Source organism: Triticum aestivum, chromosome 3A (assembly GCF_018294505.1).
Source record: "Triticum aestivum cultivar Chinese Spring chromosome 3A, IWGSC CS RefSeq v2.1, whole genome shotgun sequence".
Classification (NCBI taxonomy): domain Eukaryota; kingdom Viridiplantae; phylum Streptophyta; class Magnoliopsida; order Poales; family Poaceae; genus Triticum; species Triticum aestivum.
Genome location: NC_057800.1, coordinates 615017694 through 615040697, shown reverse-complemented (window position 1 = coordinate 615040697; position 23004 = coordinate 615017694). Strand labels below are relative to the sequence as shown.

Here is a 23004-nt window from a genome sequence, read left to right as displayed (position 1 = left end):
TGACAAATCCCAGTCTTGATCCGTGCCAACCCAACAGACACTTTCGGAGATACCCGTAGTATACCTTTATAGTCACCCAGTTACGTTGTGACGTTTGGTACACCCAAAGCACTCCTACGATATCCGGGAGTTACACGATCTCATGGTCTAAGGAAAGGATACTTGACATTGGAGAACTCTAGCAAACAAACTATACGATATTATGCTATGTTTAGGATTGGGTCTTGTCCATCACATCATTCTCCTAATGATGTGATCTCGTTATCAATGACATCCAATGTCCATAGTCAGGAAACCATGACTATCTGTTGATCAACGAGCTAGTCAACTAGAGGCTTACTAGGGACATGTTGGTGTCTATTATTCACACATGTATTACGATTTCCGGATAACACAATTATAGCATGAATAAAGACAATTATCATGAACAAGGAAATATAATAATAATGCTTTTATTATTGCCTCTAGGGCATATTTCCAACAGAAAGATGCTTGAGTGTGTGAAAACTGTGCCAAGTTTCAGCTCATACAGACATCTGAGTAGCTCTCAGCAAAAATAACAAAATCAGGTCTGAACAGTGTAAAACAGTAAAGTTTTTCACATACCCCAAATTTGTCTTTTTTCGGAGAGATCGTGAGATGTTGAAACACGCTGAATTTTCGCACGGATATCAAGAACTCGAGTATCTTTCACCTATTTTTTCTTTACTATTTTTGGTGAATTTAATGTTCACTCCCGGACTCATCTGATCCCGGGAGCAAAAACGCCTCGTCCGGATTATAGATCATAGGATGTGTTTGGATAATGTGTTATTGCTCTATGGGTCAAGGATATCCATTTGTATGTGGATCGCAGTCGTTTGGTTCATGGGCGAGTATGGACAGGGATGGCCAGATGCTCGGATTATTCGTCCAAAATCAGGCTCTATGCGTCCTCGAAAATCTAGCGGATATGGGCATCCCCAGCATGCCCTGTGAGAAGACAACCCTACCTCTTTTCCTCTTTCCATCTTTCTTCTCTCCCGTGGCAGCGGTAGCGGCAAATCGAAGCTCGACGACGACGGTGAGTATGCATCGACGGCAGGAGATCGAAGCCCGGCGACGACGTGAGTGCGCACCTCCCTTATCTTGCCGGCCCTGCTTCTCTCTGTCAGCAGAGGTCATGGCGGCGGCGAAAAACAGGTGAGTGTCGCTCGGCCTTCGTAGCCCTGCAGATGGCTATCCCCAACCACAACCCATATCCATTACTCATCCCTCTAACCAAACACTCCAATGGCTATCCCCAACCATGATTCATCCTTCAAACCAAACAAAACTTGGGCTAACCTCACTCACCCAACCAAACAGAAAAAATGGCTATCCATATCCAGCTGGATGGGGATACCATAGCCACTCTAGCATATCCCTCTAATCAAACACATCCATAAATTACGAAATGTAGAGATAAGGCAGCATACTCGAACGGTCGCCAACACCCTAGTGTGTGTTCAATGATCGTAGGTCCCCACCTATTGAACTGTGGAACTTTTGAAGCCTTTGAAGTTGGTTTAGCTTGCTTAAGTATTATTTTATGTAGTTTTTTTTTCACCAGATAAATGTTGAGATGACGAAAGTAGAGCCAGAGGCGAAGAACTTCAACGTCGATGGATATCTTTTTATCGTTCGTGATTATTTCAGCTTCCTCAATGGATGTACTCCCTATGTAAACTAATATAAGAGCGTTTAGTTTACAGAGGGAGTACTATGTTTACTCTCCCAGCAAAGTCATATAGTTTGCTCTCATTTTTTGGATTTGGCAGAAGAACAAAAATGAGCAGTCTATTGAGCATAGCAGAGTACTCTGTTTCCTTCTTGTGCGAGGCGGCAGAACTCTGCTACGCCAATCCACTGTTTGAGGAAGTAGCACGGACACGTGAGTTTGAGAGTTTCTGAATCCAATTTAGTTAACGAGTTGTGGTGTCTGAGGTGTTGCCGCTTTGCAGTGATAAATATAGGTCTTCGTCAGTTCGTCCAGGGCCATGTCAATATCAACATTCAGCAGACCATTCGATTATTTATTGTGCTTAAACAGAATGGAAAGGCTACAAAGCTAATGAGATACTAGCACACGGTAGCTGCATACATAAGGCGGCCGGCTGGCCGGACGATCGATCACTCGACGGGGAACATGACCTCGTTGGTGCGCAGCGGCGGGAGCGTCCACGGCGGGTTGTAGCGGGAGAGCACGAAGGGGCCCGTGACGGCGTGCCCGTCCTTCTCCAGCGCGGCCTTGAGCCCCTCCGCCTTCTCCGCCACCACCTTCTCCCCGGCCAGGCCGCTGAACCTCACCACGGCGTACTTGCGCTCCCCCACCTCCCGCAGCACCACCCGCTCGTCCGTCGGCCGCGGCGCCTCCTCCGCCTTGGCGTACTTGGACGGCAGCAGGAACTGCATCGTCACCTTGCCCGCGTGCTCCTCGCGGCCCTCGGCCGTGAGGACCGGCACCGTCATCGCCACCGGCTCCGGCTCGGAGGAGGTGATCACGGGCGCCGTCATGGCGATCGGCTCGGCCTCGCCGCCACCGCCGGAGGAGGTGATGACCGGCGCCGTCATGGCGATGGCCTCCGGCTTGGTGTTCTGCGGCTTGCCGAAGGCGCCGATGTAGTTGGCGAGGACCTGGAACCCGCCGTCGCGGTCGCCTTTCATCTCCTTGGGGTCGTAGGTCACCTCGGCGGCGACGCACGGCGGGTACTTGCGGATCTCGTAGCCGTCGCCGGCGTGGAGCACCTCGTGCTTGGGCGTCTCCACGATGATCTTCCCCAGCATCAGCTTGCCCATCGCCAGACCCATGGCCGGCGCCGGTCGCGGCGAATGGCAACAGCCAACAGGGGCGGCGAGGCTTGTTCGATGGAGCGCTCAACAGAGGTCTCTGAGCTTCGTTGGGTGAATGTTGATTTGGCTCGGCGGCGCTGGGGCTTAAGAACCAGCGAGAGATTCGGACGAGTGGACGAGGTATGGTGCGTGAGCTGCGGCGCGCGTTGCTCCACGGAGGCGTTTTCGATTTCGGCACATTGTTTGAGGAATTTTCGTCTTGTACGCACGTTCCTTCTCCTTTCTTCTTCCTTCCGTTTTTGGCTTAGAGAGAAAGTTCCGCTGGCCGGCTTTGACTTGCACGCCATGTTCCGACGAAGAGGGGAGGGCTGAACGTCGACTTGCAAGAAATTGGAGCAAACGGCAAATACACCTCTTCATACCAGCCAGAACACCGGTGCAATTAGTGGACCGCCGAATATTCAGCCTCTAAAGTTTAAGGCCCCGTTCGGGAATTCATCAGCTCCTAGATTTTGTGGAGCGGCAGTTTGCTCGCTCCCAGATTTCATACTGCAGCTCCGTCCGCTCCCGGAACGAAACGTGGAGCGGAGTATTCCCGAACGGGGCCTAAATCCAACGGTGAAACTATAAAACACATCACAAAATTACGACACCAGTTATGTATATAAAGATAAGCAGTCATGAAAAGTCTTGATTAAAAATCAATATGTTAAGCTATCTCAGCTTATTCTATGAGTTGTTTCAAGTTGTCAATGTCTCTGTTTTAAAAAAGGAAAAGTTGTTAATATGGAAGTGCACCAAGAGATTGCGAACGTTGTGGCACGGTTTTGGTGGGGAGAAGACGGGCACAAGCGGAAGGTGCATTAGACAAAGTGGCTAGACATAGTGGTACCCGAAGTGTGCTGGTGGCATGGGCTTTCAGAGACCTCTAATTGTTTAGTAATCAGTATATGCTTACGAAGCAAGGGTGGAGGCTGCTATAAGGATTAAGGGGTTGTTTGGATTACGCCCAGTACGGCCACGCCAAATCAAGGGAGGGCCAAAATTTTGATGGAGCAATCGGCCGCCCGCATCTCGCCCGCGCGTGGGTGTTGATTCTGAACTGGGCTACCAAGATATTGGCGGGGCAACGGAAGCTGGGCCATGATCCAAACATCCACCCATGCAGCCAGTCAACGCCAAGATTTTGGCGTGGTAGCCATCGACCACGATCCAAACGGCCCCTAAGCTCTCTCTTACTTTTGAATGAGGACTGGAAATGGTGGTTCTCTCTGAATTATCCTCTCATCCACCCTCACAGCGAGTCTGGATTACAACGAGTTTGACATTCGAATCCAGGCCAGAACCTTTCTTTCCTCCTGGCCAAGTAAGAGTGGAACAAAGCAGAAACTATACAGCTAAGCGGTCGAACATGTTACACACCCTTAACGGGCCCAGTTCAGGTCTCCACACCATTGGGGTAGCCTGGCTTGTCGAGTGGACGATCTCAAGGCCCACAAGTTGAAGCTTTCTCTTTTCGCTTGTCATTGCTCTTCCTATAGCTTGAGCTGCAAGCATCCCCCCATCTTGAGTTGTGACTTGTCCCCAAGACGGCACCCTGGGAAACCTTTGCTTGAGCTCAGCCAAGTCCTCCCCGTAGCTGCATCAAGAGGTGAATCATTCCATTCCAACACTTGAGCAATGGTCTGATCCCCTGCAAGACGCACACGTTGTTGCAAAACCTTGACAAACACTCAAAGAGAAGAATTAAACAAAGGAAAATTCTTGTGTACCTGATAAGGTGGTTTCACACACTTCTTGAGATGCAAAATATGGACAACAGGATGAACCATACTGACTACTGGGAGATGCGTTATGTAAGCAAGTTCTCCAATTCACTCGGTAATAAGAAAAGAGAATTAAAAAAACTTTTTATTAATTGTGTGTTCTACTGCAGTTTGCACATATGGCTGAAGTTTCAAGAACTTTCTCTCCTGTGGCAAAACCCTCTCAGTTCTATGCTTGTCAGCTTGATTCTTCATTCTTTGTTGAGTTTCATTCTTTGTTCAGTTCTCGGGAGATGTTACCTGGCAGTGGCGGAGCCAGGAAAAAATTATCAGGGGGGCGAGGGCTGTTAGAACAGGTTGGGGAGGGCCAAATCACTAGAAGTCTGTTTTTAGCAGCAAAAAACTCACTAATTGTGCATTGTTCATTAGATGATTAGCAGCAAATATGAGATGTTAGGGGGGGGGGCAGGGCCCCTGCTGGTCCCCCTGTCTCCGCCACTGTTACCTGGTAGACTGATTAACCACTTCTCTGTATTCCAACCATCATGGGATATCAGCAAGAGCTACAGTATCAAAAGAAACAAACTTCAAAGTATCTAGGACTATGACCATACATAACTTTAAAGGGTGATTTATAAAAATTCTCACACATAAAGCTATTTCAAATATTTCTTGGGTTGAGCACTAATAAGGCATCAGGAAGCATTACACTTGTTGATTAACCCACTCATTTTTTGGTTTTCTGTTTATTTATTTTTCATTTTGCTTTTCCTTTTTCTTTTCCAAATGTGTGGAATTTTTAAAATGCATGAATTTTTTTAAATCCAAAAAATGAATATTTGATTTTTTTCAAATTCATGAACTTTTTTTAATTTGTGAATTTTTTTACTCATGGACTTTTTCATTTGTTAATTTTTTTTGAACTCGTGAACTTTTTTCAAATCCATAAACTATTTTTGAACCCATGGTTTTTAAAAAATTTGTGAACATATCCAAATCCATGAACATTTTTTAAGAATTCTGCTTTCGAAAAACATACTTTCTCGAAAAGTCAATGGTCGACTGTGACCAGTCAACTGCGAACCAGGCAACTAGAAAACGGGAGAACCTGCGCATCGTGAGCGAACTGCTCGCCTTGTTGTTGGGCCCGCGGGGCTGAATCCTCTATCTGGGCCCCCCCTATATTCCATTCTCGCTGAAGGCGAGAGTGTAGGAACCCTGGCAATATTTGGAGCTTCAGCCGCCCGTTACTGTATATTTTACAAAAGGACGCCTGAAGCGTCCCCGCGCTGAGCCGGCCCATCTAGTATTTTTTTCAGTGTTTTAAATTAAATCTTCAAAAAATGCTGGAGGAGTGAGTCCAACACACAACCTCAAGTCTCGACGAGCGCTGTGGTAACCACATGGCCAAATAAGGAGACGTGTTTAGTTATATCTTTTGTTCTTTGTTCTTTCCTTTTTTCTTTTTATGATGAACTTTATTCAAATTCGAATTTTTATTCATATTGATGAACTTTTTGCTCAAAATTGCTGATATTTTTATTTAATGTATGAACCTTTTTTCAAATTAGATCAACTTTTTTCAAATTCAATGAACTTTTGTTTTCAAAATCCATGATTTTTTTTTTCAAATCAATGAACTATTTTTCAAATTTGATGAACTTCTCAAACCAATAAACTTTTTTTAAATTCATGAAATTTTTCCAAAATCCATGAACATTTATTGATTCACAGCCTTTATCATTTTTTCCGATTTTTGTTTATTTTTTCCCTCGAAAGTCAACAGTTGAGCACATGGGCTGGTCCACGAGGGATGGCGCCATTCCTGGTGCTTAGCACGCTGAATAGAAGCTCCCAGGAACTCGAGAGCAACTAGTTAACGAGTGATCCTTCGGGAGCCTCCCAACGATCAGCGTCACTTGGCGTGTTCTTAGCCATTCGTCACATGTCACGCTCTGAACGCTCCCAATTTTGTATTTTTTATTTTTTCACACGCGTTCTCGACTTTTTAAATGATTTTTTCTGGTTTTTTTAACGTTTTGGTTTTCCACCGGTCTTCCTTTTGCGTAAAAAACGCGTTTTTTTTTTCGTGAAAGTCACGGTTTTGCTTCTGTAAGAGGCACGACTTTGCTTTCGCGAGAGCCATGGACGTGCCTCTCAAAAACGAAAAAAAACACGTTTTCTGTTTTTTTCTTCCTTTCGCGAGAGTCACGGTTTTGCTTCCGTGAGAGGCACGGATGTGCTTTCACGAGAGTCATGGTCGTGCCTCTCGGAAACGGAAAAAGGCGTTTTCTATTTTTTTTACTTCCGGCAGAGTCACGGCCGTACCTCTCGGAAACGGAAAAAAATGCGTCTTCTGTTTTTTTTCCTTTCGCGAGAGTCACGGTTTTGCTTCCGCGAGAGGCACGGTTGTGCTTTAGCGAGAGCCACAGCGTGCCTCTCAGAAATGAAAAAAAACGTGTTTCTGTTTTTTTCTTTTGCGAGAGTCACAGTTTTGCTTCCGTGAGAGACACGGTTGTCTTCTCGCGAGAGTTACGACCATACCTCTCGAAAAGGAAAAAAAATGTGTTTTCTATTTTTTTCCTTTTGCGAGAGTTACGGTTTTGCTTCCGCAAGGGGCACGATTGTGCTTTCGCGGGAGTCACGGAAAGGGAAAAACACATTTTTGTTTTTTTTCTTTCGCGAGAGTCACGGACTCACGGTTATGCTTCCACAAGAGGCACGGTTGTGCTTTCACGAGAGTCATGGCCGTGCCTCCACGGAAACGAAAAAAAACACGTTTTCTTTTTTTCCTTCCGCGAGACTCACAGTTTTGCTTCCGTGAGAGTCACAGTTGTGATTTCGTGAGATGCACGGGCGTGCCTCTTTTGGAAAGGGAAAAAGCCCGTGCTCCCGGTTCGGTTTTTTCGTCCGATTATTTTTGTAAAAAAAAGTTCATCAAAACCTATCAACATGGAATCTAGTTTTGAAGATCTCGAGGCGAGGAATCCAACAGTGAAAGCGGTTCGAGATTTAAACGCACGGTTTGAGAGAAAAAACGTTTTGAATAAACGGATTAAAAAAAAGGAAAACTTCAGGTTGCGACAAGTGACGCGCTATATGTGCGCCACTTGTCGCAACCAGGGGAGTTGGAGTGATCTTTGCAATGAGTACTTCTCAACTAGTAATTTCACAGGAATCCACGCTCAAGGGGAGACTGAGATGGGCCGACCAAGGACCGCGGCAAGCCGAGCGTCTTTTTTTTTCTGTTTTTCCTTACGTTTTTTGTTTCATTTTTTGCTTCACTTTTTAAATATTTTTATATGTTAAAATATTAAAAATATATATTACAAAAAACACTCTATAACAAACATTTGGTAAATGTTGACCAAGCATTTGAAAAAAAGTTAAATGTGTATAGAAGAAATGTTTATCACGTATACAAAAAATGTTTAAAATAGGTGGATAAAATTAATCATGTATTCAAAAAAAATTAATCAAGCATTTGAATTTTTTCGAACAAGTATTTGAAAATGTAGATCAAGCATTTGAAAAATGTTAAGTGTGCATCCAAAAATGTTGACCATGTATTAAAAATTATGATTTTTTTAACATGTTATAAAAATATTAACCAAGTATTTGAAAAAAATGTTGGACAATATTTGAAAAATGTTCATCAAGCATTTGAAAAATGTTGATCAAGCATTTGAAAAATGTTAAATGTGTATATAAAAATTGTTGACCATGTCTTAAGAGCTGATGAATTTTTTCATTATGTATAAACATGTTAATCAAGCATTTGGAAAAAATGTTGAACAAGTATTTGTAAAATGTTGCTCAAGCATTTGACAAATGTTAAATGAGTATATAAACAATATTAACCATGTATTAAAAATGATGATTTTTTTATATTGTATAAAAAATGTTAATCAAGCATTTTAAAAATGTTAAAAAAATATTTGAAAAATGTTAATCAATCATTTGGAAAATGTTTAATGTGTATAGGAAATTTTTGACCACGTGTTCAATATGTTTTTAATATTGCATTCAGAAAATATTAATCAAGCATTTGTGAAAATGTTGAATATGCATAGAAAAAATGTTGACAATGTATTGAAAAATGTTAATCTTACATTTGAAAAATGTTAATCAAGCATTTGACAAAGTGTAAAGTGTGTATAGCCAAAAATGTTGACCGTATGTTCAAAAAATCTTAATTTTGCTTTTGAAAAATGTTAATCAAACATTTGAAAAATGTTTAAAATGTTTATAGAAAATTGTTGACCATGTATTAATAAAATATTAAATTTGTATTGGCAAATGTTAAACGTGTATTAGAAAAATGTTGTTGATATATACACAAAATGTAGAATGAAAAACAAAAGAAACAAAGAAAACTGAAATAGAAACACAATAAACCAAAGAAATTGTAAAATGAATATAAAATCAAATAAACAAGTGTAGAAATAATGAAAACAAAAAAAATGAGGAAGAAAAAAGAAAAGAAACAAAACAAAACAGAAAAAAAAACCATTGAAAACAGAAGAAATAAATGTAAAAAAAATGACAAAAAAGCGGAGAAGAAAAAAGATAAGAAAGAAAACAAAACAAAAAAGGTACTAAAGACAACCGAATAAAACAGAAGAAAATGGAGAAAAAAGAAAAAAAAGTGTATAACGAGCTCTTCTCCTTCTAGTAGGTTGCCCATGTAATTTGACACGAACTCAGTGGCTATTAGTGTGACGAAGCTGCGAGGAGGTCCCAGGTCCGACCTGTTGGAAATATGCCCTAGAGGCAATAATAAAAGCATTATTATTATATTTCCTTGTTCATGATAATTGTCCTTTATTCATGCTATAATTGTGTTATTCGGAAATCATAATACATGTGTGAATAATAGACACTAACATGTCCCTAGTAAGCCTCTAGTTGACTAGCTCGTTGATCAACACATAGTCATGGTTTCCTGACTATGGACATTGGATGTCATTGATAATGAGATCACATCATTAGGAGAATGATGTGATGGACAAGACCCAATGCTAAACATAGCATAAGATCGTATAGTTCGTTTGCTAGAGTTTTCCAATGTCAAGTATCCTTTCCTTAGACCATGAGATCGTGTAACTCTCGGATACCGTAGGAGTGCTTTGGGTGTACCAAACGTCACAACGTAACTGGGTGACTATAAAGGTATACTACGGGTATCTCCGAAAGTGTGTGTAGGGTTGACATGGATCAAGACTGGGATTTGTCACTCCGTATGACGGAGAGGTATCATTGAGGCCACTCGGTAATGCATCATCATAATGAGCTCTAAGTGACCAAGTGTCTGGTCACGGGATCATGCATTACGGTACGAGTAAAGTGACTTGCCGGTAACGAGATTAAACGAGGTATTAGGATACCGACGATCGGATCTCGGGCAAGTAACATACCGATTGACAAAGGGAATTGTATACGGGGTTGCTTGAATCCTCGACATCGTGGTTCATCCGATGAGATCATCGAGGAGCATGTGGGAGCCAACATGGGTATCCAGATCCCGCTGTTGGTAATTGACCGGAGAGCGATCTCGGTCATGTCTACATGTCTCCCGAACCCGTAGGGTCTACACACTTAAGGTTCGGTGACGCTAGGGTTGTAGGGATATGTATATGCAGTAACCCGAATGTTGTTCGGAGTCCCGGATGAGATCCCAGACGTCACGAGGAGTTCCGGAATGGTCCGAAGGTAAAGAATTATATATAGGAAGTGCTATTTCGGCCATCGGGACAAGTTTCGGGGTCACCGGTATTGTACCGGGACCACCGGGTGGGGCCACCTATCCCCGGGGGCCACATGGGCTGTAGGGGTGTGCGCCTTGGCCTGAATGGGCCAAGGGAACCAGCCCCAAGAGGCCCATGCACCTAGGGTTAAGGAAGGGAAGAGTCCCAAAGGGGGAAGGCACCTCCGAGGTGCCTTGGGGAGGAGGGACTCCTCCCTTGGCCACCGCCCCCCCTAGGAGATTGGATCTCCTAGGGCCGGCGCCCCCCTAGGCTCCCTATATATAGTGGGGGAAGGAGGGCCTCTCAATCCACGCCTTTGGTGCCTCCCTCTCCCTCTCCAACACATCCTCCTCCTCCATAGTGCTTGGCGAAGCCCTGCCGGAGTACTGCAGCTCCACCACCACCGCGCCGTCGTGCTGCTGTTGGAGCCATCTTCCTCAACCTCTCCTTTCCCCTTGCTGGATCAAGAAGAAGGAGACGTTACGCTGACCGTACGTGTGTTGAACGCGGAGGTGCCGTCCATTCGGCGCTAGGATCTCCGGTAATTTGGATCACGTCGAGTATGCCTTCCTCATCCCCGTTCTTTGAACGCTTCCGCGTGTGATCTGCAAAGGTATGTAGATGCAATCCGATCACTCGTTGCTAGATGAACTCCTAGATGGATCTTTGTGAAACCGTAGGAAATTTTTTGTTTTCTGCAACGTTCCCCAACAGTGGCATCATGAGCTAGGTCTATGCGTAGTTCTCTTGCACGAGTAGAACACAATTTGTTGTGGGCGTTGATGTTGTCAACTTTCTTGCCGCTACTAGTCTTATCTTGATTCAGCGGTATTGTGGGATGAAGCGGCCCGGACCAACCTTACACGTACGCTTACGTGAGACCGGTTCCATCGACTAACATGCACAAGTTGCATAAGGTGGCTGGCGGGTGTGTGTCTCTCCCACTTTAGTTGGAGCGGATTCGATGAAAAGGGTCCTTATGAAGGGTAAATAGAAGTTGACAAATCACGTTGTGGCTTTCACGTAGGTAAGAAAACGTTCTTGCTAGAACCCTATTTAAGCCACGTAAAACTTGCAACAACAATTAGAGGACGTCTAACTTGTTTTTGCAGCAAGTGCTTTGTGATATGATATGGCCAAAGTTGTGATGAATGATGAATGATATATATGTGATATATGAGATGTTCATGCTATTGTAATAGGAATCACGACTTGCATGTCGATGAGTATGACAACCGGCAGGAGCCATAGGAGTTGTCTTTACTTTTTGTATGACCTGCGTGTCATTGAGAGACGCCATGTAAATTACTTTACTTTATTGCTAAACGCGTTAGCCGTAGTAGTAGAAGTAATAGTTGGCGAGCAACTTCATGGAGACACGATGATGGAGATCATGATGATGGAGATCATGGTGTCATGCCGGTGACAAGATGATCATGGAGCCCCAAGATGGAGATCAAAGGAGCTATGTGATATTGGCCATATCATGTCACTATTATTATTTGATTGCATATGATGTTTATCATGTTTTTGCATCTTGTTTGCTTAGAACGACGGTAGTAAATAAGATGATCCCTCATAATAATTTCAAGAAAGTGTTCCCCTGAACTGTGCACCGTTGCGACAGTTCGTTGTTTCGAAGCACCAAGTGATGATCGGGTGTGATAGATTCCAACGTTCACATACAACGGGTGTAAGACAGATTTACACATGCAAACACTTAGGTTGACTTGACGAGTCTAGCATGTACATACATGGCCTCGGAACATAGAAGACCGAAAGGTCGAGCATGAGTCGTATAGAAGATACGATCAACATGAAGATGTTCACCGATGTTGACTAGTCTGTCTCACGTGATGATCGGACACGGCCTAGTTAACTCGGATCATGTTATACTTAGATTACAGGAGGGATGTCTATCTAAGTGGGAGTTCATTGAATAATTTGATTAGATGAACTTAATTATCATGAACTTAGTCTATTTTTTTACACTATGTCTTGTAGATCAAATGGCCAACGTAGTCCTCAACTTCAACGCGTTCCTAGAGAAAACCAAGCTGAAAGACGATGGCAGCAACTACACGGACTGGGTCCGGAACCTGAGGATCATCCTCATAGCTGCCAAGAAAGATTATGTCCTACAAGCACCGCTAGGTGACGCACCTGTTCTCCCTGCAGAACAAGACGTTATGAACACTTGGCAGGCTCGTACCGATGACTACTCCCTCGTTCAGTGCGGCATGCTTTACAGCTTAGAACCGAGGCTCCAAAAGCGTTTTGAGAGACACGGAGCATATGAGATGTTCGAAGAGCTGAAAATGGTTTTCCAAGCTCATGCCCGGGTCGAGAGATATCAAGTCTCCGACAAGTTCTTCAGCTGTAAGATGGAGGAAAACAGTTCTGTCAGTGAGCACATACTCACTATGTCTGGGTTGCATAACCGCTTAACTCAGCTGGGAGTTAATCTCTCGGATGATGCGGTCATTGACAGAATCCTTCAGTCGCTTCCACCGAGCTACAAGAGCTTTGTGATGAACTTCAATATGCAAGGGATGGAAAAGACCATTCCTGAGGTATTTGCAATGCTGAAATCAGCAGAGGTAGAAGTCAAAAAGGAACATCAAGTGTTGATGGTGAATAAAACCACTAAGTTCAAGAAAGGCAAGGGTAAGAAAACCTTCAAGAAGGACAGCAAGGGAGTTGCCGCGCCCGGCAAGCAAGCTACCGGGAAGAAACCAAAGAATGGATCCAAGCCCGAGACTGAGTGCTTTTATTGCAAGGAAAGTGGTCATTGGAAGCGGAACTGCCTCAAATACTTAGCGGACAAGAAGGCCGGCAAAACAAAAGGTATATCTGATATACATGTAATTGATGTGTACCTTACCAGTACTCGTAGTAACTCCTGGGTATTTGATACCGGTGCAGTTGCTCACATTTGTAACTCAAAGCAGGAGCTGCGGAATAAGCGGAGACTGGCGAAGGACGAGGTGACGATGCGCGTCGGGAATGGTTCCAAGGTCAATGTGATCGCCGTCGGCACGCTACCTCTACATTTACCTTCGGGATTAGTTTTAAACCTTAATAATTGTTATTTAGTGTCAGCTTTGAGCATGAACATTGTATCAGGATCTCGTTTAATTCGAGATGGCTACTCATTTAAATCCGAGAATAATGATTGTTCTATTTATATGAGAGATATGTTTTATGGTCATGCTCCGATGGTGAATGGTTTATTCTTAATGAATCTCGAGCGTAATGCTACACATGTTCATAGTGTGAGTACCAAAAGATGTAAGATTGATAATGATAGTCCCACATACTTGTGGCACTGTCGCCTTGGTCACATAGGTGTCAAACGCATGAAGAAGCTCCATGCTGATGGACTTTTAGAGTCTCTTGATTACAAATCATTTGACACGTGCGAACCATGCCTCATGGGTAAAATGACCAAGACTCCGTTCTCAGGAACAATGGAGCGAGCAACCAACTTATTGGAAATCATACATACTGATGTGTGCGGTCCAATGAGTGTTGAGGCTCGCGGTGGCTATCATTATGTTCTCACCCTCACTGATGACTTGAGTAGATATGGGTATGTCTACTTAATGAAACACAAGTCTGAGACCTTTGAAAAATTCAAGGAATTTCAGAGTGAGGTTGAGAATCAACGTGACAGGAAAATCAAGTTCCTGCGATCAGATCGTGGAGGAGAATACTTGAGTCATGAGTTTGGCACACACTTAAGAAAATGTGGAATAGTTTCACAACTGATGCCGCCTGGAACACCTCAGCGTAATGGTGTGTCCGAACGTCGTAATCGCACTCTATTAGATATGGTGCGATCTATCATGTCTCTTGCCGATTTACCACTATCTTTTTGGGGGTATGCTTTAGAGACTGCCACATTCACTTTAAATAGGGCTCCGTCGAAATCCGTTGAGACGACACCGTATGAATTATGGTTTGGGAAGAAACCTAAGCTGTCATTTCTAAAAGTTTGGGGATGCGATGCTTATGTCAAGAAACTTCAACCTGAAAAGCTCGAACCCAAATCGGAAAAATGCGTCTTCATAGGATACCCTAAAGAAACTATTGGGTATACCTTCTACCTCAGATCCGAAGGCAAGATCTTTGTTGCCAAGAATGCATCCTTTCTAGAGAAGGAGTTTCTCTCGAAAGAATTAAGTGGGAGGAAAGTAGAACTTGATGAAGTATTACCTCTTGAACCGGAAAATGGCGCAACTCAAGAAAATGTTCCTGAGGTGCCTGCACTGACTAAAGAGGAAGTTAATGATGATGATCATGAAACTTCAGATCAAGTTGCTACTGAACTTCGTAAGTCCACAAGGACACGTTCCGCACCAGAGTGGTACGGCAACCCTGTCTTGGAAATCATGTTGTTAGACAACGGTGAACCTTCGAACTATGAAGAAGCGATGGCGGGCCCGGATTCCGACAAATGGCTAGAAGCCATGAAATCCAAGATAGGATCCATGTATGAAAACGAAGTATGGACTTTGACTGACTTGCCTGTTGAGCGGCGAGCCATAGAAAATAAATGGATCTTTAAGAAGAAGACAGACACGGATGGTAATGTGACCATCTATAAAGCTCGGCTTGTCGCTAAGGGTTATCGACAAGTTCAAGGGGTTGACTACGATGAGACTTTCTCACCAGTAGCGAAGTTAAAGTCCGTCCGAATCATGTTAGCAATTGCCGCATTCTATGATTATGAAATATGGCAAATGGACGTCAAAACGGCATTCCTTAATGGTTTCCTTAAGGAAGAATTGTATATGATGCAGCCGGAAGGTTTTGTCGATCCTAAGAATGCTGACAAGGTGTGCAAGCTCCAACACTCGATTTATGGGCTGGTGCAAGCATCTCGGAGTTGGAATATTCGCTTTGATGAGATGATCAAAGCATTTGGGTTTACGCAGACTTATGAAGAAGCCTGTGTTTACAAGAAAGTGAGTGGGAGCTCTGTAGCATTTCTCATATTATATGTAGATGACATACTTTTGATGGGAAATGATATAGAACTCTAGGACAGCATTAAGGCCTACTTGAATAAGAGTTTTTCAATGAAGGACCTTGGAGAAGCTGCATATATATTAGGCATCAAGATCTATAGAGATAGATCAAGACGCCTCATAGGTCTTTCACAAAGCACATACCTTGATAAGATATTGAAGAAGTTCAATATGGATCAGTCTAAGAAGGGGTTCTTGCCTGTGTTGCAAGGTGTGAAATTGAGCTCAGCTCAATGTCCGACCACGGCAGAAGATATAGAAGAGATGAGTGTCATCTCCTATGCCTCAGCCATAGGTTCTATTATGTATGCCATGCTGTGTACCAGACCTGATGTAAACCTTACCGTAAGTTTGGTAGGAAGGTACCAAAGTAATCCCGGCAAGGAACACTGGACAGCGGTCAAGAATATCCTGAAGTACCTGAAAAGGACTAAGGAAATGTTTCTCGTCTATGCAGGTGACGAAGAGCTCGTCGTAAAGGGTTACGTCGACGCTAGCTTCGACACAGATCTGGATCACTCAAAGTCACAAACCGGATACGTGTATATTTTGAATGGCGGGGCAGTAAGCTGGTGCAGTTGCAAGCAGAGCGTCGTGGCGGGATCTACATGTGAAGCGGAGTACATGGCAGCCTCGGAGGCAGCGCATGAAGCAATTTGGGTGAAGGAGTTCATCACCGACCTAGGAGTCATACCCAATGCATCGGGGCCGATCAAGCTCTTCTGTGACAACACTGGAGCTATTGCACTTGCCAAGGAGCCCAGGTTTCACAAGAAGACAAGGCACATCAAGCGTCGCTTCAACTTCATTCATGAAAATGTTCAAGATGGGGACATAGATATTTGTAAAGTACATACAGACCTGAATATAGCAGATCCGTTGACTAAACCTCTCCCTAGAGCAAAACATGATCAACACCAGAATTCCATGGGTGTTCGATTCATCACAATGTAACTATATTATTGACTCTAGTGCAAGTAAGAGACTATTGGAAATATGCCCTAGAGGCAATAATAAAAGCATTATTATTATATTTCCTTGTTCATGATAATTGTCCTTTATTCATGCTATAATTGTGTTATCCGGAAATCGTAATACATGTGTGAATAATAGACACCAACATGTCCCTAGTAAGCCTCTAGTTGACTAGCTCGTTGATCAACAGATAGTCATGGTTTCCTAACTATGGACATTGGATGTCATTGATAACGAGATCACATCATTAGGAGAATGATGTGATGGACAAGACCCAATCCTAAACATAGCATAAGATCGTATAGTTCGTTTGCTAGAGTTTTCCAATGTCAAGTATCCTTTCCTTAGACCATGAGATCGTGTAACTCCCGGATACGTAGGAGTGCTTTGGGTGTACCAAACGTCACAACGTAACTGAGTGACTATAAAGGTATACTACGGGTATCTCCGAAAGTGTCTGTTGGGTTGACACGGATCAAGACTGGGATTTGTCACTCCGTATGACGGAGAGGTATCACTGGGCCCACTCGGTAATGCATCATCATAATAAGCTCAAAGTGACCAAGTGTCTGGTCACGGGATCATGCATTATGGTACGAGTAAAGTGACTTGCCGGTAACGAGATTGAACGAGGTATTGGGATACCGACGATCGGATCTCGGGCAAGTAACATACCGATTGACAAAGGGAATTGTATACGGGGTTGCTTGAATCCTCGACATCGTGGTTCATCCGATGAGATCATCGAGGAGCATGTGGGAGCCAACATGGGTATCCAGACCCCGCTGCTGGTTATTGACCGGAGAGCGATCTCGGTCATGTCTACATGTCTCCCGAACCCGTAGGGTCTACACACTTAAGGTTCGGTGATGCTAGGGTTGTAGGGATATGTATATGCAGTAACCCGAATGTTGTTCAGAGTCCCGGATGAGATCCCGGACGTCACGAGGAGTTCCAGAATGGTCCGGAGGTAAAGAATTATATATAAGAAGTGCTATTTCGATCATCGGGACAAGTTTCGGGGTCACCGGTATTGTATCGGGACCACCGGAAGGGTCCCGGGGGTCCACCGGGTGGGGCCACCTATCCCGGGGGGGCACATGGGCTGTAGGGGTGTGCGCCTTGGCCTGCATGGGCCAAGGGCACCAGCCCCAAGAGGCCCATGCGCCTAGGGTTAAGGAAGGGAAGAGTCCCAAAGGGGGAAGGCACCTCCGAGGTGCCTTGGGGAGGAGGGACTCCTCCCTTGGCCACCGCCCCCCTAGGAGATTGGATCTCCTAGGGCCGGCGCCCCCCTAGGCTCCCTATATATAGTGGGGGAAGGAGGGCCTCTCAATCCACGCCTTTGGTGCCTCCCTCTCCCTCTCCAACACATCCTTCTCCTCCATAGTGCTTGGTGAAACCCTGCCGGAGTACTGCAGCTCCACCACCACCACACCGTCGTGCTGCTGTTGGAGCCATCTTCCTCAACCTCTCCTTTTCCCTTGCTGGATCAAGAAGAAGGAGACGTTACGCTGACCGTACGTGTGTTGAACGCGGAGGTGCCGTCCGTTCGGCGCTAGGATCTCCGGTGATTTGGATCACGTCGAGTACGCCTTCCTCATCCCCGTTCTTTGAACGCTTCCACGCGTGATCTGCAAAGGTATGTAGATGCAATCCGATCACTCGTTGCTAGATGAACTCCTAGATGGATCTTGATGAAACCGTAGGAATTTTTTTGTTTTCTGCAACGTTCCCCAACACGACCCCCCCACGCGCTCCCTTTTACTCAATTTTTAAAAAAAACGCTAATGGGCTGACCCGATTACTCTAGAGATCTCTCACTAAATGTGAGACTACCCCGATTACTCTAGAGATCTCTCACTGAATGTGAGACTACCCCGATTACTCTAGAGATCTCTCCCTGAATGCGAGACTACCCCGATTACTCTAGAGATCTCTCGCTGAATGCGAGACTGCCCCGATTACTCCAGAGGCTTCAACAAGAGATCCATACGTCTCGCTGAATGCGAGACGTAGCTCTCGCGTCTATCAGGCGTTGAGGTGGAGGTCTTCTTTGGACGGGCGAAAGCCTTTGTAAGGCTGGAAAGGGTATAAGATCCGTTCTTGTCCTCCCCCCTTCTCCATTTTCTCAAAGGCTTGTTCTAAATTTCTTCGAACAATAGATAGCATTTGCTATTTTTAAAGAAGAGGAAAAACTTGGGTGGTGACTACGCAGTAGACATAATTTTGTAGCTTTATTCAGAACCGAAAGCTTAGAACAATTGACTAAGCCACCTTGAAACAAGTATCAAATCAAACATGAACGCAAAGAAGATAATGAAATAAATCCGTGTCTGGTAGTACATTATACTTGTGGTACATATGGGCACGTCAGGTGTCCCATACAATATCTCACTTCTCTGTCGACGAACTTGTCAAGCATTGTGTAGATGTTGCTTCAGTAGCACTTGGGAAAGTCCTCGGGAGGCGGAGGAAGGATATTCGGGGCCGCACCATTGAGCACCTCGAACACCATTGCCAGCCCCAACGGCAGGTGCGCGTCCAAGTGACAGTGCATGAACCACATACCTACAGCCATGGCGATAGGTTAACAACTTAACATACACAGTCCGAGGCTAGCATCAAAGCATATGAAACAGACAACTAATTTCACATAAACTCACCTGGATTGTTGGCCACGAACCGTATGACGGTCCACCCGCCGCCGGGCACGATGACGGTGTTGCGCACGCGCGGGTTCACGAGGTTGAACGTGGCGTTGGGGTCGAAGCGCCCCAGCCCCTGCGCGAGCACGAAGAAGTTGAAGCCGTGCAGGTGGATCGGGTGGTTCTCCGTGCCGAGGGCGCTGCTGTACGCTGCACTCTGCAGCACCACCTCCACCACGTCGCTGTAGTTGAGCCTCTTCACCGACGTGGCCTTCCGGATCCCCGGCAGCGGCGGCGGGGAGCTCGGGAAGTCCTCCGTGTACACGCCCGGGACGCCGTCGAAGGACGCCTGCAGGAGCGACGCGTTCCTCGGGAACTGGAACGAGTTCCTGTTCATGAACGCAACCAGCGCGAACCCCCCGCACCTCGTCTGGTCCGACGCGCACGGCGCCTGGTCCACCCCGAACTCCACCAGCATGCTGTGGTCCACCGTCGTTGGCAACGGCGGGTCGACCGGCCGGACGAGGCCCCTCAGAGACCAGTAGAACCTGCCGGCGGTGACCACGTCGGTGGGGGCGGGCATGGCCGGCATGGAGGGGGCCGTGCCGTTGGCCGCTCCCGTGTACGTCACGATGCCGGTGACGGTGCCGTTGTTGAACCGGATCTGGACGGTCTTGCTCTCGAGCACGTTGGCCGCCATGTAGTACCGGCCGCCCGGCGCCGCCGAGGTGGCCATGAGCGCGTCCACCGTCTGGCCCGGCGCGATGACGATGACGTCGGTGGCGTACGGCTCGGTGTAGCTCGCGTCGATGGCGACCACGGTGAAGTTGTGGCCGGCCACCTTGAAGAAGAGCTCGACATTGACTGCGGCGTTGATGATGCGGAGGAGGTACGTCTGGTTGTACTCCACCTCCACTTCGAAGATACCAGCACCTAGTTTTGTTCAAAATATACACAAAGGCAAATTTTCAGTCGCATATATTGCTGTGATTCGACGCGATTATGGAAGCATTTTCACTTGTAAATTGGGTTGTACGTACCTCTGCAGGGGGTCTGGTCTCCCGGCTTGCCGTTGATGGTGAGCGCGTCCGACACCTCCGGCCCTAGGCCGGTCAGGTGCGCGTCTTTCTCCACGTCGTCCACGTTTTTGTTCCACCACTCGCCTGCCAAAGAAAGAATTGCATGTGAAGACTTGCAACATGTATGTTTGCAGTGTACGTTAACACGCGTATGTATGTATACCTAGTATGATTGGAATTTCGCCGTATGGTGCTGCGTAAGGGTAGCCGTCGGTGCCATTCCTGGGCTTTATGATGAGCGCGCCGTAGACGGTGGCGCGGAGGAGCGAGGAGTGGGCGTGCCACCACAGGGTGCCCTCCTGCCCGGTGATGTTGAAGCGGTACGTGAAGTTGCCGGCGGGCTGGATGGGGCACTCCGTGATCATGTGAGCCCCGTCGGCCCACCCGCTCAGCAGCTGAAATATGCCGTGCCTTTGCAACGATGATGGCCACCCGTAAGTTCGACGTACATCGTGAAACGTAAAGAAGTGCTCCCTTCGATCCATGTTACTTATCGCTTAAACGGATGTAAAACCATGTGCTAGTGAATCGTTACCAGTGGAGTGATAATGGGTACGGCGAATCATTCACGACGTGGACGACCACCGTGTCGCCCTCGGTGGCCTCGATGGTCGGCCCGGGCATCTGCTCGTTGGCCGTGTAGATCACGCTGTCCATGCAGAGCTGGGAGATGTTCATGCCGCCCACCTACGTGTTGCCATACATGCATCGGTACACACACAAGTTACAAAGATGGAACATCGCCATGGTTGGGCACATGAATATGCTACTAGTGGAACGACTTACTACACAACTAAATATGCGGTTGAACTAAGGCTTGAAAACTGCAGATGATAATGATATCAAGAAAGGGTGCAGGAAATTTACAGTGAAGTTGTGCTCCACGACTGCGGCGCTCGCCATGGCCGCGCAGAGAGCCAGCAAGAGCGGCACGAGCATGGCTGCTCCCTCCATCACCCCAACTCCTGAGCAGCAAGCAAGATCAGTTAGCAAACTACAAAACTGTAAGCTTGGTCGTCCTTCTATATATAGAGATATAGCCACTTGTTATCTACACGTACGTACGTACTTATCGTTTGCGGAACTAATCGGCAATGGAACAAGTCTTGCAACCGACGATCATCGATCCAATGATCCTCTTGGCGTGTGAGCTCGCGTTAACGATGTAATCCGACTGCGACGACGACATATAATAACCGTGGCTTGCACCTGGTCGGACGTAGCTTAATCGCGGAAGTACCCGTCATTTTGTTGATAGCGGCTGCAATTTGTGTTCCAGACTACTTCACAAGGAAATTTACACTAAATACAAACGGCGTAGCTCCAAGGTCAACCCTCCGTAGCAGGCTCTCAAAGAATGAGGGGGCAATGGATTGATGCCGAGAAAGATTTCTTCTTATTACGTGACGATTTCAAATGCTCAAGAGTAGCCGTCACCTCCCTATGTATTCTGCGTGATTTGACTTAATCATGACCATTTTATATTGCCTCCAGAAAACAAGTCTTATCATCGTGTGGTTTACCCAAACCGCAGAACATAGACGTCAGTTGTATCTTAAACACAACACCTAATTAAATGTTGGGATCCAAATGTGAATAGTGTCTACAACTTTGTCTTTTTTTGTTTCTCTCTGTTATATCAAATATGGATTCGAAATTCTCTTTGATTGTAGACATATATCATGTCAACATTCGCACAAAGAAAATCAGAGATTTTCAAAACCTTTTAGAAGTGCTACCATGAGATGGTAGCATGGTAGAACCTAATGTGTGGTTTCACGTGATATTCGCCCACAAAATGTTGATGTGCAACCCTAATTTTTTTTGGTAAATAGAATTTTATTCGTATGTCATAACATCATTACATCGCAGTTTAAGTTGATCTATGATACATGCAAGTGCATCCAAATGCCACTGTCGAGTTCACATTCCCACACGCAAAGTGGGCAAGCTCGCGAGCAACTAAGTTACACTCGCGTTTAGCCTCGTGGATTCGAAAATCTGGTAACAAGGAAATCGAATACCGTGCCTCTCGATGGTGATCTCAAAGAATTGTCTAGTCACTGACGCGGTCGGATTCCACAACAACAGGCATCCACACTCAATATGTCACCAGGGAAATTCCTTCAGCACATGCTAGGATCTCTATCTCCTGCACACATGAGCATTGGCAAATGAAGCGCCAATAGGATAGGAGAGAACATCACCTTGCCAATTCCAAACAAGCATGCCTAAGCTTTGCATGTTTCCTAGACAAAACTCTCTCAAAATAGGCTTTCGCCCCGCTCTATATATAAAGCACCGACCAAAATCAATATGGTTAATATTAAGCTTTGCCTAGCTGTCCGGCGGGCATTCCCATACTCTATCTCAATTGTACAAACATGACCACCACATGCCTCTTCAGCACTAATCTTTTTTCCTTCTGATATATTTTTTGTGTGGAATTTTCCATTTTTTTTGAAACAGAGGCAAAAGCTTTGCCTTTTTCATTAATAGAGAAGAAGATAGTTGCCCGGTTAATTACAGGAAAACCGTGCGAAAACCGGTACATCAAGGGTCAAACCCACACACAGACCCGACAAGCCAACAAAGACCCCGCAGATGGCGCGCTACAAAAGCCATCCCGCGAAACAACATGCGGACTACTCCCAGAATAATAAGCACAGGAGAGGAAGGCACATACTAATGGCTAACATCATGACATGCAGTCCCCACGCCCGAGGCGACGCCTGCCAGTTGGTTGACATTCTTGATCTTCGCTGCATTGACAAGGTGAATCAGCCCTTGGGTGATTGCAGGCACGGCAGAAAGGCTTTTGACCAGCTCGATGAAGACGTGTAAAGTGTTTTGGCCCTCAAATGCCGATGCGCATCCCTTTGCAACGCCCCACACCTCATTGGAGGCAGAAGTAGGAAGGCTAAGCTCGGTGGCCACCTTGTCATACA

The 23004-nt window shown here is 45.6% G+C and overlaps 2 protein-coding genes across 2 annotated transcripts; both read right to left on the bottom strand.

The window, feature by feature from the left end:
* Window positions 1-2021: 2021 nt before the first annotated feature.
* On the bottom strand, window positions 2022-2989 carry LOC123062610 (heme-binding-like protein At3g10130, chloroplastic). The gene has a single exon (XM_044486196.1). It carries the CDS (start codon window positions 2827-2829, stop codon window positions 2152-2154), a length of 678 nt encoding a protein of 225 aa, XP_044342131.1. The 5' UTR covers window positions 2830-2989; the 3' UTR covers window positions 2022-2151.
* A 15558-nt stretch (window positions 2990-18547) lies between these two features.
* LOC123062609 (laccase-8) lies at window positions 18548-21124 on the bottom strand. The gene is made up of 6 exons (XM_044486195.1): window positions 20924-21124; window positions 20592-20743; window positions 20220-20467; window positions 20018-20140; window positions 18996-19910; window positions 18548-18900 (listed from the first exon to the last, which is right to left on the bottom strand). Exons 1-6 carry the CDS (start codon window positions 21008-21010, stop codon window positions 18770-18772), a joined length of 1656 nt encoding a protein of 551 aa, XP_044342130.1. The 5' UTR covers window positions 21011-21124; the 3' UTR covers window positions 18548-18769.
* Window positions 21125-23004: the final 1880 nt, after the last annotated feature.